At 40.3% G+C, this 17,101-nt stretch overlaps 1 protein-coding gene across 1 annotated transcript in view; it reads left to right on the top strand.

Annotated features, from left to right (window-relative positions):
• Positions 1-473: 473 nt before the first annotated feature.
• The window catches only part of PLXDC1 (plexin domain containing 1), a 116,080-nt gene continuing 99,452 nt past the window's right edge, over positions 474-17,101 (top strand). Inside the window, exon 1 of the mRNA XM_056549139.1 lies at positions 474-755. Coding sequence (XP_056405114.1) covers positions 671-755 — 85 coding nt within the window. The 5' untranslated portion in view covers positions 474-670. The remainder of the gene's footprint in view (positions 756-17,101) is intronic.

Raw genomic sequence — 17,101 nt, 5'->3', positions numbered from 1 at the left:
GGGGGCTTACACGGAGCTCACAGTGGAAGCCTTCGTGAATTAGCAGGACAGCACATGAGTGACAGGAGGCAGAATGGGGCACACGGGGCACATTAAACAACTATCTGTCAGTTGCTGAAGTTGTCAGCGCTGTCAGATAGCTGTTTGTATGATGGCCCCGACACACAGCAGCATCATATGTCGAGGCTGCCTTCAACATACGATGGGCTCTGAGAGGCCATCATATGTTGAAATGATCATATGTCGAGGCCATCATAAGTCGAGGGGTCACTGCATATGTTTATTGAAAATACTTATTTAGTTATCCCACATTCACATATTACCTTGTGGTCAAGCAGTTCCTTCCAGGAAAACGTGGGAACAGCTTGCGCTGGTTTTTCTAAATATTATTAAGGAGAGAGCCATATGTGTAGAAGAATCTGTCCACTAGATGGGGTGCAGTAACATGTCCAATCTCTGTCTATGTATTTAGGCTCCAGTTGCTTTTAGCAAACAGAACATCCCACACTTAGCTGTCTCCATCTCCTTCTGATGCTCAGGGAGGAGATCATACATTACAGTGGGGTCTATCTACCTTTGTATCGGATATGTTGAGAAGATTTTGCAGCTCAGAGGTAAGGACACAGAGGCACTGAGGAGTTGGGGCGCCTGCCACCTCTGGTGTTCGAGGATGCTTTGGATCCCTGTCTTATTTCTGGGGCTGCTAGTAACCACTGAGGGGATTGTTCAGACCTGGAACTCCTCACCTGTGTCAGGTAAGTCCTTACATCTACACTAGCTTTTTATTTCTTAAGTAAAATGTCATCTTAACACTATACAGCAAGGACTTGTGTCTGACATGAACTCCTACCTCTTTTGGATGGTACAATGATCCTAGTAACTTTACACAGTACCCGATGATTCCCTAATAGGTAGTGTGTACATGAAAAGAACTTGCATGCACTAAAGAGCTTTTTACGCTGATTCTGTCATATCTAGGTTGCTATCCTAACTAGATGACAATGCTTTTACTTATCCCACCTGCAGTATATTAGATAACATACATACAGTATCTCACATTTTTGACAATATTTTATTCTATCTTTTTTGTGACAACACTGAAGAAATGCCCCTCTGCTACAATATAAAGTAGTGAGTACATAGCCGGTATAACAGTGTTTAATGTTGTTTTCCCTCAAAATAACTCAACACACAGCCAGTAATGTCTAAGCCTTGACAACAAAAGTAATTACACCCCTAAGCAGAAATGACCAAATTGGGCCCAAAGTGTTAATATTTTGTGTGGTCACCAGCTCTGCCTGAAGCCTCCTGGGTATCGTTCCCTCGATAAGCTGTAGCTCCCCAGTGCCAACAGTACTCACTCAGGCCCAGACCATAAGATTCCCACCACTATGCTTGTCTGTAGGCAAGACCCATGGGCCTTCAACCTCTGCAGCAATGCTGGCAGCACTGGATATAACACTGAGTATGTGCACTCTACTTCTCTGGTTAACTACGATGAGGCCTGTTCTGAGTGGAACTTGTCCTGTGAAACAGCTGTATGGTCTTGTCCACCATGCTGCAGCTTAGTTTCAGGGTCTAGGCAATCATCTTATAGCCTAGAGAGTTATTTGCCATGAGGTGCCATGTAGAACTTCTGGTGACCAGTATTAGAGACTGTGAGAGCCATTGCACCAAATTTAAGACACCTACTCCCCATTCACGCCTGAGACCTAGTGAAACAAAAGAGTCCCATGACAGTGGGGAAGGAAAATGTATAATTAGGCCCAATTTGGACATTTCCACTTAGGGGTGTACTCACTTTTGTTCCCTAGGTACACACACTAATTATGGCTGTGTGTTGAGTTACACAACATTAAACACTGTTTTGCAGGCTGTGCACTCACTACTTTACATTGTAGCAGAGTGTTGTCACATGCAAAGATAGAATAAAATGTTTAAGAAAATGTGAGAGGTAAACTCACTTATGAATATACATATATATATATATATATATGTATATACTGCATTGAACAAAGAGTGATTAATACACAGATGAACACTAAGGGCTCATGCACACTACAGATTTTCCACAATGAATTAATTCCTAACAGAATCCCCTTGCAGCAGATTCCCATTGATCTCAATAGGATTCTGCTGCTCAATGCACTACACTGCACTACAGAAGTTCCATATTGAAACTTCTGACGCAGGATCTGGATTCTGCTACAAGAACGAATATGTTTATTCTTTGGCTAAAATTTCACCTGTCAATGAAACTTTTAATTGAATGGGTTAACTTTTGCATGGGCCCCAAATCTGTAGGGAAAAAAATTGAAGAAGGGAAAAACAAGAAATCATCTAAAACACCAAGGCACAACAAGTCGCATAACTACAAACTATATACACTTTTACAGAATTTCATTTAAAAACATGTCCCCTTATTTCTTTCTCTTGTGTGAAGTCTAAGTGTGTGAGCTTTCATGTTCTGCTACACTGGTAATACAGTGTGTGTGTGTTGTGTGTTTTGTGTGTGTTGTGTGTGTTGTGTGTGTGTTGTGTGTTTTGTGTGTGTTGTGTGTGTTGTGTGTGTTGTGTGTGTGTGGCGGGGTGATTTATCATTGGTCTTGTGCCTATATTTTGGTGCACCATATTTCCCCCCCCCCCCCCCCGGCCATCTTTTTTTCCACATACATTTTATTCCCTCTTTGCACCTTGCTCACTAGGTTTGCTGATGGGTTATGGGGGTGTGGCTTAGTTGGTGTAGGGTTGCATTTTTTGTGCAATCTCCCACCATTCAATGGGTGGCCTAGAAAGTCACAAGGTTTATAAGAGGTTTTAACATTTTGTGACAATACAACATATTTGGTGCATATGTTAGAAAAAGTGTGTTAGAAAAGAGGAGTAAAAAATACGCAATTCACAATGTTTCTTATGTCCTCAAATAAAGCAGGTATATATTCCTTGCAGTTGTGCAACCTTGTCTAGCACATGACATAATCAGTGAGAAATATTGCATGTTAGTCTGTAGGTCCCTGTAAAACAGCTCTTTATAGTGAACCTGTCATATCCCCCAAAAAGTAAGACAGCATGCATTTATCGACTGTATATTTTATTTTTCATCTCAGACTAGACAGAATCACAGGGGCTGAGGTCTATTTTTCTTTGATCCTGGATAGTGGGGTATTGAGTACTGAGCACTTAAATTATTAGTCATTTGCCATATAATGTGCCAAAATCTTTAGTACTGATTGTAGGGAATTAGGGGGACAACTATTTAGCCATATTTAGGATCAAACAAGATTTTTTGGCCTCAAATGAACTCCAGTAAGGCTGGAAACAGACACAGCATTTTTGTACAAAATGTCCCAAAAAATGCCATATGGCTGCATGGTGTTTTATTGGGCCAAAAACACTATAGACAGATTTTAGCTGGGCGTCAATGAGGAGATATTAAAACACCATACTTGCTTGGTGTTTTTGTTTGTTTTTGTTATATATTTTTTTCACCCTTTAGTGGTGTTTTTATTTTTTGCTCATTTCCAGTTGCTCTGGATATGGCATTTTTTTTCTCTCAAAGACCTTTGTGTACATGTATGTGGACGGTTATGTGTGCAATATAAGAATTACATGACTTCTAATGAAAAAATGCAGGGGGAAAACACTACACAAAAATTCCTATAGATAAAAACTTTTTGGGGGAAAAAAAAGAGCTACCAAAACTGCATCATGGAGGACAAAAAAAAAAAAAGAGAGGTCAAGGTCAAATAAAGGCCAAATAAAATTTGTGACTGCGTGTAGCCCCATACCCATAAGCCAGGCTTTATTGGCCACTAGGCACCCGTGGGCCTTTGTCTAGGGCAGCAATGTTAAGGGGGCAGCACTTTAGTGAGTAAATAAATGATAAAGACTTAAATGGGCACTGTCAGATATAAAAACTTTTTATATGTTGTAAATCTTGGCAAAACAGTAGTTTTTCTCATATGCTGCATGAGGGTGTCCAAGGGTCATGGACACGAGATGGTTGATTGACAAGGCTGCAGGAGGAACACAGCCTGCAGCAACACTGCTGTAACACAGAGTTTTACCAAACATGTGCCTCCAGCTGTTGCAAAACTACAACTCCAAGCATGCCTGGACGGTCAAAGGATGTCTGGGCAGTTGTAGTTTTACAAAAGCTGTAGTCACACTGCTGAAGGCAACACTGCTGCAAAAAAAGAGTTACCAAACACTGTACCTCCAACTATTCCCAAACTACAAGTCACAGCATTAGATGACTGGCAAAGGATGACACACATGAATGACATAGGAACAGAAAATTTATGCATAAAACCACTGTACTTTTAGCACTAAACCTTTGCACTAATTTAGGAAGATGTAAGTTATACACTCACCATATTGTCTTTGGTGGTAGAGTACCAGCAATCTCCAATAGTCTGTGTGTGTGTGTGTGTGCGTGTGTGTGTGTGTGTACAGCATAAAGCCAGAGAGGAAAGGGTTACAGAGCAAGGCTGCCAGGATCCCAAGAGCAGAGTGAGTGAGGGGGAGGAGTCATCATAGTGCAGGCAGCAGAGGGACATGACCCCTCCCTTTGACAAGATGGAAAAGACATTGAGCAGCTGTAATATGTTATCTATTAGTGAAATATGGGTGATAGATACATAAAAATCACATGTACATGATCAGGATTAGGCACTGAGTAACATAACAGTTTATATATATATATTTTTTTTTGTGGGATCTGACAGGTACACTGTAATAAATATCTGCTGCTGTCAGTGACAGTAGTGTGGACAGAGCTCGCTCCCCACATCCACCGTGTGCTTGTAATATGTGATTAGTTTATGGTTCAATCACATTTATTGTACAATAATAAATAAAGAGATAACAGCAGTATAATATAATGCTCTTATCTTATTCCCATCTCAAAAAATTGTTTCTAAATTGAAACAAAAACATGAACATTAGCAACAAATAAAAAAAGAGATGGAGAGGAAAACAAATGGGGAGGTGGGGGGGGGGGTGCACCAAATACTAGGCAGGAAATCAGTCATGATAATCTGTCAATTAACTTTGGCCAGTTTAATCCCCCTTTTTATGTACAATTTTTTTTCAGCGTGTTTTAAGTGTCTTTTAATTTGTTATGGTACATTGACATGTACAGATTTTGATGCAATGGGTAGCAACATCAGCATCAGAAAATCTGCTGCACAATCCACATGTGTAAACATACTCATAGGGTACGGTTCCATGTAGAGCTTACGCAGGGAAATACGTTGCGTATTCTCTGATCAGCATACACACAGGGTTACCCGGCAGCAGCCCTGTGTGTTCAGTGAGGTTTAGGGGCGAGGCCATGCGCCGGCGTTACTGTGACATGCAGCCCCGCCCCCAAACCTCACTGAACACACAGGGCTGCCGCCAGGTAGCCCTGTGTGTATGCTTATCGCAGAATACACAGTGTATTTCCTGCTGCATTGCACATTTTGGGCAGTGTAAAATACGCTGTGATAGCACTATGTGGGACCGAACCCTTACATGGTAAATATACCAGAAAAAAAAACACAATAGTTTTCCACACACACGTATTTTTCTGGCATATTTTGGAAAACTGCCACTGCGGTTTTTGAGCCAAAGCCAGAAGTGTATGCAAAGGGAATAGGAAATTTAAAGGAAGGACTTATCCTCCTACTGGATCAATTTCTGGCTTTGGTTCAATACTGCAGCGGCAGTATTCCAAAAAACGGCAGAAAAAACCTGTGTGGAAAAGCGTATTTCCTGCTGAGAGTTTGAATGGGGGCAGGCTGCATATTTTTGGCAGCAGAATTGACTTTAATGAGGTCTGCGGCAGATTTTTTTTCGCAGTAAAATCTGTCAGTGTGAATAAACCCTTTGTGCACATATTTCGGATCAAAATCCTGACCATAGTATTTTGGTCAGGATTTTGGTAAGTGTTTTTAACCAAAACCAGAGTAGAACTAACAGAGAAAAACTGCATGTGCACAGTAAAAGGAGCACATAAAGTTTTTCTCTGTCAGTTCTACTCTGGTTTTGGTTGAAAACACTGAGCAAAATCCTGACCAAAATACTATGTGTGACCATAGCCTTAACAAGAGGGCAGATGTATGAAGCTGTCTTAGGGCAGGGTCACATGGGAGCACGACCACAGCGTATTTGATGCTGCGGATGACTGCCTGCAGCGCATCTGCAGCATCAAATATGCTGGGGATCCGCACCCGTGTGACCCTGCTCTTATAGTAACATTCTCATTATTGCCCGTAGCAACCTATTAGATTTCAACTCAGCATTTTACCAAAGCAACATAAAAGATGAAAGCTGAGCTTTGATTGGTTGTGATGGGCAACAAAGAGAATTTTACTATAAGACAGCTAAATAAATCTGCTTCCATAGCTAAAGCATGTTATATTTTGCACCAAAGAACCCCAAAATGGCCTAAACCATGTCGTTCTTTTTATATCTCTCTATAGACTTTAAAGTAACACCTGGACAAAAAACAAACAAACCTAAAATGCTACAAAAGCTGTTTGTGTAAATCTGGCCAAAATTTTAAAATGTTGTCTGTCACCTGAAATTCCTTACCTGACTTCTGGGAATAGCTAACTACATGGGAGATGTATAACCTTAATATGCCGGGAGATTACATTATATGATCACTATACATCTAAGTCTATTTCATACAGTGAGTACAATCCACCAAATCATTATCATAGGGCAGCATAATACCAGCAGAAGGTCTCATGCAAGAACCCTGTGCAGAGGTTGCACAAAGATAGTCCATACTAACAAGCCAAAGGCACTGTGTGCCTTCATATGGTGTATAATTTTACTGCATTACAGAAAAAATATTCAATGCAGTACATCAGATTTTTTTTTTTTTACACATTTTATAATTGGAAACTGTTATATAGTAGACCACCAAATAAAACTATGAGTGTTATATTACAACTTGTAGGTTGCACCCAAGGACATACACACCACGCACCATAGTGGCAGATTTTAACTATCCCGATATAACCTGGGAGACTGAGACCTGTAAATCTCATAAAGGAAACAGGTTTCTGACTATAGCTAAAGGCAATTATCTGTCCCAAATGGTACAGGACCTGACCAGAGGGGGCGCCCTACAAGACTTAATATTAACCAACAGACCTGACAGAGTAACTAATGTACAAGTAGAAGGACACCTAGGAAATAGTGATCATAATGTAATACATTATAACTTGTCCTGCAATAAGGGAATCTCTCGAGTGGCCACAAAAACAATGAACTTTAGGAAGGCAAAAGTTTGATCAACTCAGAGAAGCATTTTCTTAAAAAACTTAAAAAAATGATGAGGAATAAATTATAGACGGGGATCAGGAAAAAGCTAATCTATTAAACACATTCTTACTGTATTCATAGAGGAAAATGAAATGTCAGTGAAATACAGCGAGATAAGATAAACTCCCCAGTACAGGTCACCTGTCTAACCCAGGAAGAAGTACAGGCCACCTGTCTAACCCAGGAAGAAGTACAGTGCCGCCTACAAAAAATCTAAATAGACAAATGACCAGGTCCAGATGGCATTCACCCCCGTGTTCTAAAGGAATTACGTAATGTAATAGACAGACCCCTATTTTTAATATTCAAGGACTCTATAGTGACAGGGTCTGTTCCCCGGGACTGGGACATAGCAAATGTGGTGCCAATATTTAAAAAGGGGTCAAAAAGCGACCCCGGGAATTATAGGCCTGTCACTTTAACCTCTGTTGTATGTAAATTGTTTGAGGGTTTTCTAAAAGATATTATTTTGGACTATCTTGATAAAAATAAATGTATGACCCCTTATCAGCATGGCTTTATGAGGGATCGGTCCAGTCAAACTAAACTGATCAGCTTTTATGAGGAGGTGAGCTCCAGACTGGATCAGGGGGAATCGCTGGATGTCGTATATATATATTGTGATTTTCCAAAGCATTTGATACGGTGCCACATAAAAGGTTAGTCTATGAAATGAGAAGGATTGGGCTGGGGGAGAATGTGTGTAAGTGGGTAAGTAACTGGCTCAGTGATAGCAAACAGGTTGGTTAATTGTACATACTCTGAGTGGGTGACTGTTACTAGTGGGATATCACAGGGGTAAGTTTTGGGTCCTATTCTTTTTAATATATTTATTAGTGACCTTGTAGAGGGATTGTATGGTAAAGTATCAATCTTCGTAGATGATGCCAAGCTCTGTAAAGTGGATAACACAATAGAGGACAGTGTACTGTGTATAGTAGATAACACAATATTGGACTGTTACAATAGAGTGCACTGTTACAAATGGATCTCGATATGTTGGAGGTTTGGGCTGGGAAGCGGCAGATGAGGTTTGATAAATGTAAGATTATGCACATGGGGAGGAAAAATCCAGACTGGAAGTATGCATTAAATGGTAAAACACTGGGAATGGCTGACATGGAAAAGAACTTAGGACTTTTAGTTAACAGTAAATTTACCTATAGTGACCAGTGTCAGGCAGCTGCTGCCAGGGCAAATAAAATCATGGGGTGCATCAATACGGACATAGATGTCCACAACAAGGAAATAAACAAATCACTAGTCAGACCACACATAGAATACTGTGCACAATACTGAGCACCAGTGCACAAGAATGATATAGTGGAGCTGGAGATGGTTCAAAGACGGGCAACCAGATTAATACAGGGAATGGGAGGGCTACAGTACCCAGAAAGATTATCAGAAATAGGGTTATTTTATTTAGAAAAAAATATGGCTTTGGGGCAACCTAATAACTATGTATCAGGGGGCAGTACAGAGATCTCTCCCATGACCTATTTATACCCAGAACTGTATATATAACAAGTGGGCATCCTCTACTTGTAGGAGAGAAGGTTTCTACACCAGCACAGATGGGGCTTCTTTACTGCAAGGACAGTGAGACTGTGGAAATCTCTGCCAGAGGAGGTGGTCATGGTGAACACAATAAAATATTTCAAAAGAGGCCTGGATATGTTTCTGGAGAGTAATAATATTACAGGTTATGGATAATAAATTTATGTTCATCCAGGGATTTATTCTGATCCATTTTTGGAGTCAAGAAGGAACATTTTTCCCTAGTATGGGGCAATTGGCATCAGCCTCAAGGGATTTTTGCCTTCTTCTGGATCAACACAGAAGGGTCAAAATAAGTTTATAGGTTGAACTTGATGGACTCTGGTATTTTTTAAACCTTAAGAACTATGTAACTATGCTGGGTACTCGTCTTGAATGTCAAAAGCATTGTCAGGGAAAATGGCCTAAAAAAAGGCTTTTGTGTGAACACCATTTTTTGTCAATGCCTATAAACTGTAGTAACAGCATTGATAAATTTCCCATGGGGTACATTCACACGGGCGTATTTCTTTTCAAACTCGCAGTGGCAAATCCACAGCGAGTTTGAAAAGGGGTAGGGTCTCCGCACACAGCGGAATCTCTGCTGTTGAAAGTCTGCCGCAGACCCTATTGATTTCAAGATTCCGCTGGCGAAAATCTGCTGCAGGTAGCGCAGGAGACCCTGCCCCTTTTCCCACTTGCAGCCGGAAATCCATTGCGAGTTTGAAAAGAAATACGCCCAAGTGAACGTATCCCAATTTTTTTGTGTTTTTGTAATGAACTCGTTATTACTAGGACGTACAAACTGCGTTATTACTAGGACGTATAATACATACTATATATATATATATATATATATATATATATATATAGTGTGTACTGAAGATTTTTGGTAGCAAAGTGGTTAAGTTTTACGCAGCTACTTGCCAGTACATCCCACATTAAAAGCTAGAACAGCACATGGCAACAAGCCATACTCCATTCCTTGTGCGTAAATACTAGCGAGAACCCAAATTGTTGTTAAGTTTTTGGAAAAGATATTTTGAAGCCCAAGGCTAATAAATAAGGTTGTCATGCATAAACATGGAGCAATCATATTGATCTTTTTATTCTGTATGAAACTTTATTTGAGTATCTCAAGTATAATTTCCTGTGAACATTTTGTTTGCAGATAATGGCTTAGTGCTGTGCTCTCCAGCTGTTGCAAAACTACAATTCCCTTCATGCCTTGACAACTGTAAGCTGTGAGTACATGATGGGAGTTGTAGTTTTGCAGTTGGAAAGACACAGGTTGGGACTGCAACCTTTGCAACTAAGTAACCTCTTATCTGCAATAATGCCCTTATAAATGAGTTGTCCAGCGAAAGAAACAACTGTATGGTGTCACAAAGTATAATAAAGCAACTTTTTTTTTTATGTAATACATTTTTTATTATAACAATTGAAGATTACCGTAAATACAATTACCATGTTTCCCAAAAAACTTAACATAACATTTCTTATCCCCTTATCCCCCCTAAACCCACCCCTGCCACCAGAAGAGAGACACAAAAAAAATGAAATAAGAAAATAAATTCTTAATCAGCCCATTCTACCCATGTCAATATAAAGTTTTTTAACCTTCTCTTAGACCCACCAGCCCTCCATTATTCATACTTTTGGATTTTCGCAACTAACTTCTCCCACTCAGTGACACTTGGCCCCTTATTACCCAAAAGCCCTCTAAGGATCACAACCTTGGCCAGCATAAATATCCGAGTTAATAGCTCTCGTCCCGTCCTGACCTTCCTTAAATCGCCTAGTATAACTTCTGTCGCCGACCATTCTTTCTCTAAATTGAGTTTTTTTTTCAAATACTGAATTTTGAAATACCATACCCCAGAATTCTTCAATCCTTGGGCATAGCCATAGCAAATGGATCAAATCAGCATCCGCTCCACCACACTTAGGGCAATCTGCCTCTCTCCAGCTCTTCATCTTTTTTAACTGTTCCGGTGAGTAATATAAATGATAAACCATTCTCAATTGCATAATTTGATATCTCTTATTAATGGAACACTTTTTAGCGTTCATGAGTATACTTTCCCATTCTTCCTCAGAAATCGAGCCAAGAACTGCCTCCCACCTCCTTTTCTTATTTTCCTGAAAGTACAGGGATTGGGTTTTAAGAAGTAACCTATAAATATATTTGAACTTCCCCCCTCCTTCCAGAATCATATAATCTATCACCGTGTGTGTATATCTTAAATTTCTCCTTATCAGTGCATCTATATGCTTCACACAATTGAATGTACCAAAGTTTATGTTCAATTTGCAAAGCAAACAAATTTTTTAGTGTTTCAATTTTTTTCATCTCTCCGTCCTGAAAAATCTGAGTTACATATTTAACTCCTTTACATCTCCAAAAATCACTCCCTTTTCGTTGAAAGAATACCCAATCTATATTATTCCATAACACTGTATTCCTTAAACCTCCCTCTATTTTACATCTCTTTTTAACCTCTTGCCAAATTTTTCTGAGTAACCCTATCAGTGAGACATGACCCAAATCCTTCTTCACAGGAAGGCCAGCTTCAATAAATTCAAGAAAACTCTCATAGTGCCCTCTATAATCTTTGAATAATTCTCCCCAAAGTGCTTCACTCCACCCCTGTCTAATATTCTGGAGGTTTTTTTGCCAAAAAGTATAACCTAAATTCCGGTAAACCCCCTCTACCTTCTCCTTCCAAGTGTACCCACCTTATGTATTTCCTATGTACCCTACCTCTCCCCCAAATCAATCTACCCATAAGAGCTTCCAATCCCCAAAACCATTTTAAAGGAATCCAGCAGGGGGCTGCCCCCAAGACATATAGTACCTGAGGAAGAATTACCATTTTGATTAACCCAATCCTATCTGTAATTGAAAGAGGTAATTTAACCTGTGCGTCTATCTTTTTCCTAAACTTACTCAATACCAGATATAAATTAAGATGCGTAAAAGAATCTTTTGCCGGGGCTAATTTAATACCTAAATAATCCAAACTCTCATCTTCTTTCAGTACTTTCATCCCCATAGGTCCCTTGATATACCCTGTTACCAAAGGCATTACAGACGATTTTTCCCAATTAATTTTGAGACCAGAAACCCTCCCGAAGTCCTCGAAGAGCCTAATTGCTACTGGGACCCCTGTATACGCGTTTTCAAAAATAGGAGAATATCATCAGCGTACATTAAGAATTTCTTTTCTACTCCCTTAATCCCGAATCCCCTCAAATCTTCCGCTTTTTTTAGCTTCCTGGCGAGTGGCTCCAAAAAGAGAACAAATAACATAGGTGAGAGAGGGCATCCCTGCCTAGTGCCCCTCTCCATACTCAATTGGGATGACAGAGACCCGTTTACTGCAACCCTAGCCCTTGGACTCTTATATAACAACTTAAACCGTTCCAACATATCACTAGTGTTGAGCGGCATAGGCCATATTCGAATTCGCGAATATTCGCGAATATATGGACGAATATTCGTCATATATTCGCGAATATTCGCATATTCGTAATATTCTTGTTTTATTTTCGCATATGCGTAAATTCGCATATGCGAAAACATCATATGCGAAAATTAGCATATACAAAATTAACATAAGTAAAAATTTGCATATGCGAATATTCGCATATGTGAAAATTCGCACACCAGTCTCACAGTAGTATTAGAGCCTTCTTTACACCACACAAGCTGAAAGCAGAGAGGGGTGATCACTGTGATGTGTACTGTGAAAAAAAAAAAAAAAACGAATATTCGTAATTACGAATATATAGCTCTATATTCGCGAATATGCGATATTCGCGAATAAAATTCGTATTGCGAATATTCGCGAGCAACACTACATATCACCCTCTATACCAAATTTCTTAAGGACCCTCCATAAAAATCTCCACTCCACCCTGTCAAATGCCTTCATAGCATCGAGTGACAGGGTGGTGCGGAAGGGACCCGATCCCAGCTGTATATTAACCAATGATCAAACTAGATTGCTATGAATTGAGCTCCCCAGAATAAAACCGGTTTGTTCAACTCATACAATACTAGAGAGGAGGGGGGACATTCTCCTGGCCAGGAGCTTGGCCAAAATCTTAGCATCTGAATCTATCAAAAGATATAGGCCAGTAGGGTTCTATTTTCATACTGTCTTTCTCTTTTTTCATAATTAGGACTATTCTGGTTTCTAACATCGAGGGAGGCAATTCTCCCCCCTTCCAGGCCTCCTCCAAAACTATGCAGAGGATAGGTAGTAGATCCTCCTTATATATTGAGTAGGGTAAGCCATCCAGCCCGGAGCTGATGTACTTGAACAACTCTCTAAGGCTTTCTCCAATTCTTCTACTGTAATTTGTTTATTAAGACTTTCCAGGCTTATCCTATCCCCCAATTGGAAGATCAATATCCTCCAGATATGACTCTCACTATCCCCTACAACCTCCTCTGAACTCTATAGTTGCTGGTAATACTGTCGAGCGATCCTCTGTACCTCCTCCTGCGCAGTTTGAATAGTCCCATTTTCATCATAGAGGGCCAGGATATCACTCCTCTCCCTTTGGGCTCTAACAAAATTCGCTAGAAGTTTCCCTGGGCGGGCCCCTTCTACAAAATCCCTCTGTCCCGAGAAGAAAATCTTATGTTGTGCTTTTTCAAAATAATAATCTGACAGCTTCCTTGTCCTAGTTCTAGCTCCCTTAAGTTCTTTTCAGATCTCTCTGCCTCATATTTCTCCTCGGCCTCTCTGACCTTCTCTCTCAATTCCTGTTCTACCTTACCAAATACCTTCTTTTTCTTTGGATCGCCCTGTATAAAATCCCCCTCAATACTGCTTTTATAGTGTCCCATACTATCGTGTAGGGGGGCTGAGTTCTTATTTAACTCCCAGCACTCCCGTAGCTCTTTCACAATTCCTCTTACCCCCTATCAAATTCACAGCCAATGAGGGTTCAGATTACAGACCCTCTCCCTCTGATTTTCTGGGTCCCCAATTCTAAGCTCCATTACCACTGGGGAGTGGTCTGATATGGTCTTACTTTCGTACCTAACTCCTTCAATAAACCGCAACTCCTTATCATTAGAAAGAACAATATCAATACGTGATGCCACTTTATAGGAGGCCGAGAAGAATGAAACATCCTCCTATCAGGATTCATTAAACGCCACAGGTCTCTCCAACCCATCTCTACACATAATGTATAATCCCCAAGCAAATAAAGAGGGAGATGTTCTTTCCCTTTAGAGAAGGCAATTAAATCTAGTAATGGCTGAGTAGAAAATGGCGGGGGGACGTAAAAAAAAAGGCCATCAATACTTCCCAATCAAAAAATTTGGCATGCAAAAAAACATACCGACCCTAAGATCAATCCGCTTAGCAAAAATCTTAACTGGGATAGCTCTGTGTATATACACAGAGACTCCTGCTGAATAACTAGATACAGAGGAGTGGAACTCCATTTGGGCCCATCTTCTAGACATTTTCCCCTCCGATTCCCTGGTCACATGGGATTCAACCAAGCAGACAATTGCTGGTAAATAATTTTGAACCCTGTCAAAAATTGCCACTCTCTTACGTCGCTCCGCCATTCCCCTAACATTCCAGAAAAATATCTTTAAACTATCTCTCATAGATATAGAAATTTGGGAAAGAAAAGAAAAGAAAACAAAACAACCAACCCTCACACCCCTTATGGTAGTCCCAATCCCCAATATTCCCTTCCCCTCCCTCCTCATGACCTGCCAACTTTAGCGGGTCATTTAACCCCTTAAGGACATAGGGCGTATCCATACGCCCCCGTTTCCAAGTCCTTAACCCCTTCAGGACCAAGCCCATTTTGGCCTTAAGGACCAGAGCGTTTTTTGCACATCTGACCACTGTCACTTTAAACATTAATAACTCTGGAATGCTTTTAGTTATCATTCTGATTCTGAGATTGTTTTTTCGTGACATATTCTACTTTAACATGGTGGTAAATTTTTGTGGTAACTTGCATCCTTTCCTTGTGAAAAATCCTAAAATTTGATGAAAAATTTGAAAATTTTGCATTTTTCTAACTTTGAAGCTCTCTGCTTGTAAGGAAAATGTATATTACAAATAAAAAAAATTTTTATTCACATATACAATATGTCTACTTTATGTCTGCATCATAAAAGTGACGAGTTTTTACTTTTGGAAGACACCAGAGGGCTTCAAAGTTCAGCAGCAATTTTCCAATTTTTCACAAAATTTTCAAACTCACTATTTTTCAGGGACCAGTTCAGGTTTGAAGTGGATTTGAAGGGTCTTCATATTAGAAATACCCCACAAAAGACCCCATTATAAAAACTGCACCCCCCAAAGTATTCAAAATGACATTCAGTCATCATTTTAACCCTTTAGGTGTTTCACAGGAATAGAAGCAAAGTGAAGGAGAAAATTCACAATCTTCATTTTTTACACTCGCATGTTCTTGTAGACCCAATTTTTAAATTTTTACAAGGGGTAAAAGGAGAAAATGTATACTTCTATTTGTAGCCCAATTTCTCTTGAGTAAGCACATACCTCATATGTCTATGTAAAGTGTTCGGCGGGCGCAGTAGAGGGCTCAGAAGGGAAAGAGCGATAAGGGGATTTTGGAGAGTACGTTTTTCTGAAATGGTTTTTGGGGGCATGTTGCATTTAGGAAGCCCCTATGGTGCCAGAACAGCAAAAAACCCTCACATGGCATACCATTTTGGAAACTAGACCCCTTGAGGTACGTAACAAGGAATAAAGTGAGCCTTAATACCCCACAGGTGTTTCACGACTTTTGCATATGTAAAAAAAAAAAAAAAAATTTCACTAAAATGTGTGTTTCCCCCCAAATTTCACATTTTTCCAAGGGTCAATAGCAGGAAATACCCCCCAATATTTGTAACCCCTTCTCTTCTGAGTATGGAGGTACCCCATAAGTTGACCTGAAGTGCACTATGGGTGAACTACAATGCTCAGAAGAGAAGGAGTCATATTTGGCTTTTTGAGAGCAAATTTTGCTCGGGGGGCATGTCGCATTTAGGAAGCCCCTATGGTGCCAGAACAGCAAAAAATACCCACATGGCATACCATTTTGGAAACTAGACCCCTTGAGGAATGTAATAAGGAATAAAGTGAGCCTTATTACCCCACAGGTGTTTCATGACTTTTGCATATCTAAAAAAAAAAAAAAAAAATTTCCACTAAAATGTGTTTCCCCCCTAATTTCACCTTTTTGCAAGGGTTAATAGCAGAAAATACCCCCCAAAATGTGTAACCCCATCTCTTCTGAGTATGGAGGTACCCCATAAGTTGACCTGAAGTGCACTATGGGCGAACTACAATGCTCAGAAGAGAAGGAGTCATATTTGGCTTTTTGAGAGCAAATTTTGCTCGGGGGGCATGTCGCATTTAGGAAGCCCCTAAGGTGCCAGAACAGCAAAAAAAAACACACATGGCATACCATTTTGGAAACTAGACCCCTTGAGGAACGTAACAAGGGGTACAGTGAGCATTTGCCCCCCACTGGTGTCTGACAGATCTTTGGAACAGTGGGCTGTACAAGTTTTCATTTTCATGGACCACTGTTCCAAAGATCCGTCAGACACCTGTGGGGGGTAAATTCTCACTGCACCCCTCATTACATTCCATGAGGGGTGTAGTTTCCGAAATGGGGTCACATGTGGGGTTTTGTTTTTTTTGCGTTTGTCAAAACCGCTGTAACAATCAGCCACCCCTGTGCAAATCACCTCAAATGTACATGGTGCGCTCTCCCTTCTGGGCCTTGTTGTGCGCCCCCAGAGCACTTTGCGCTCACATATGGGGTATCTCTGTAGTCGGGAGAAATTGCGTTACAAATTTTGGGGGGCTTTTTTCCCTTTTACCTCTTGTGAAAATGTAAAGTATAGGGCAACATCAGCATGTTAGTGTAAAAAATAAAAAAAATTTACACTAACATTCTGGTGTAGACCCCAACATTTCCTTTTCATGAAGGGTTAAAGAAGAAAAAGCCCCCCACACCTTGTAACGCAATTTCTCCCGAGTACGGCGATACCCCATATGTCGCCCTAAACTGTTGCCCTGAAATACGACAGGGCTCCAAAGTGAGAGCGCCATGTACATTTGAGGCCTAAATTAGGGATTTGCATAGGGGTGGACATAGGGGTATTCTACGCCAGTGATTCCCAAACAGGGTGCCTCCAGCTGTTGACAACAACTCCCAGTATGCCTGGACAGTCAAC

This window comes from Hyla sarda, chromosome 12 (assembly GCF_029499605.1).
Source record: "Hyla sarda isolate aHylSar1 chromosome 12, aHylSar1.hap1, whole genome shotgun sequence".
Lineage (NCBI taxonomy): Eukaryota > Metazoa > Chordata > Amphibia > Anura > Hylidae > Hyla > Hyla sarda.
Note: the sequence above shows the minus strand (reverse complement) of the source record. Positions and strands in the feature narration are given on the sequence as shown.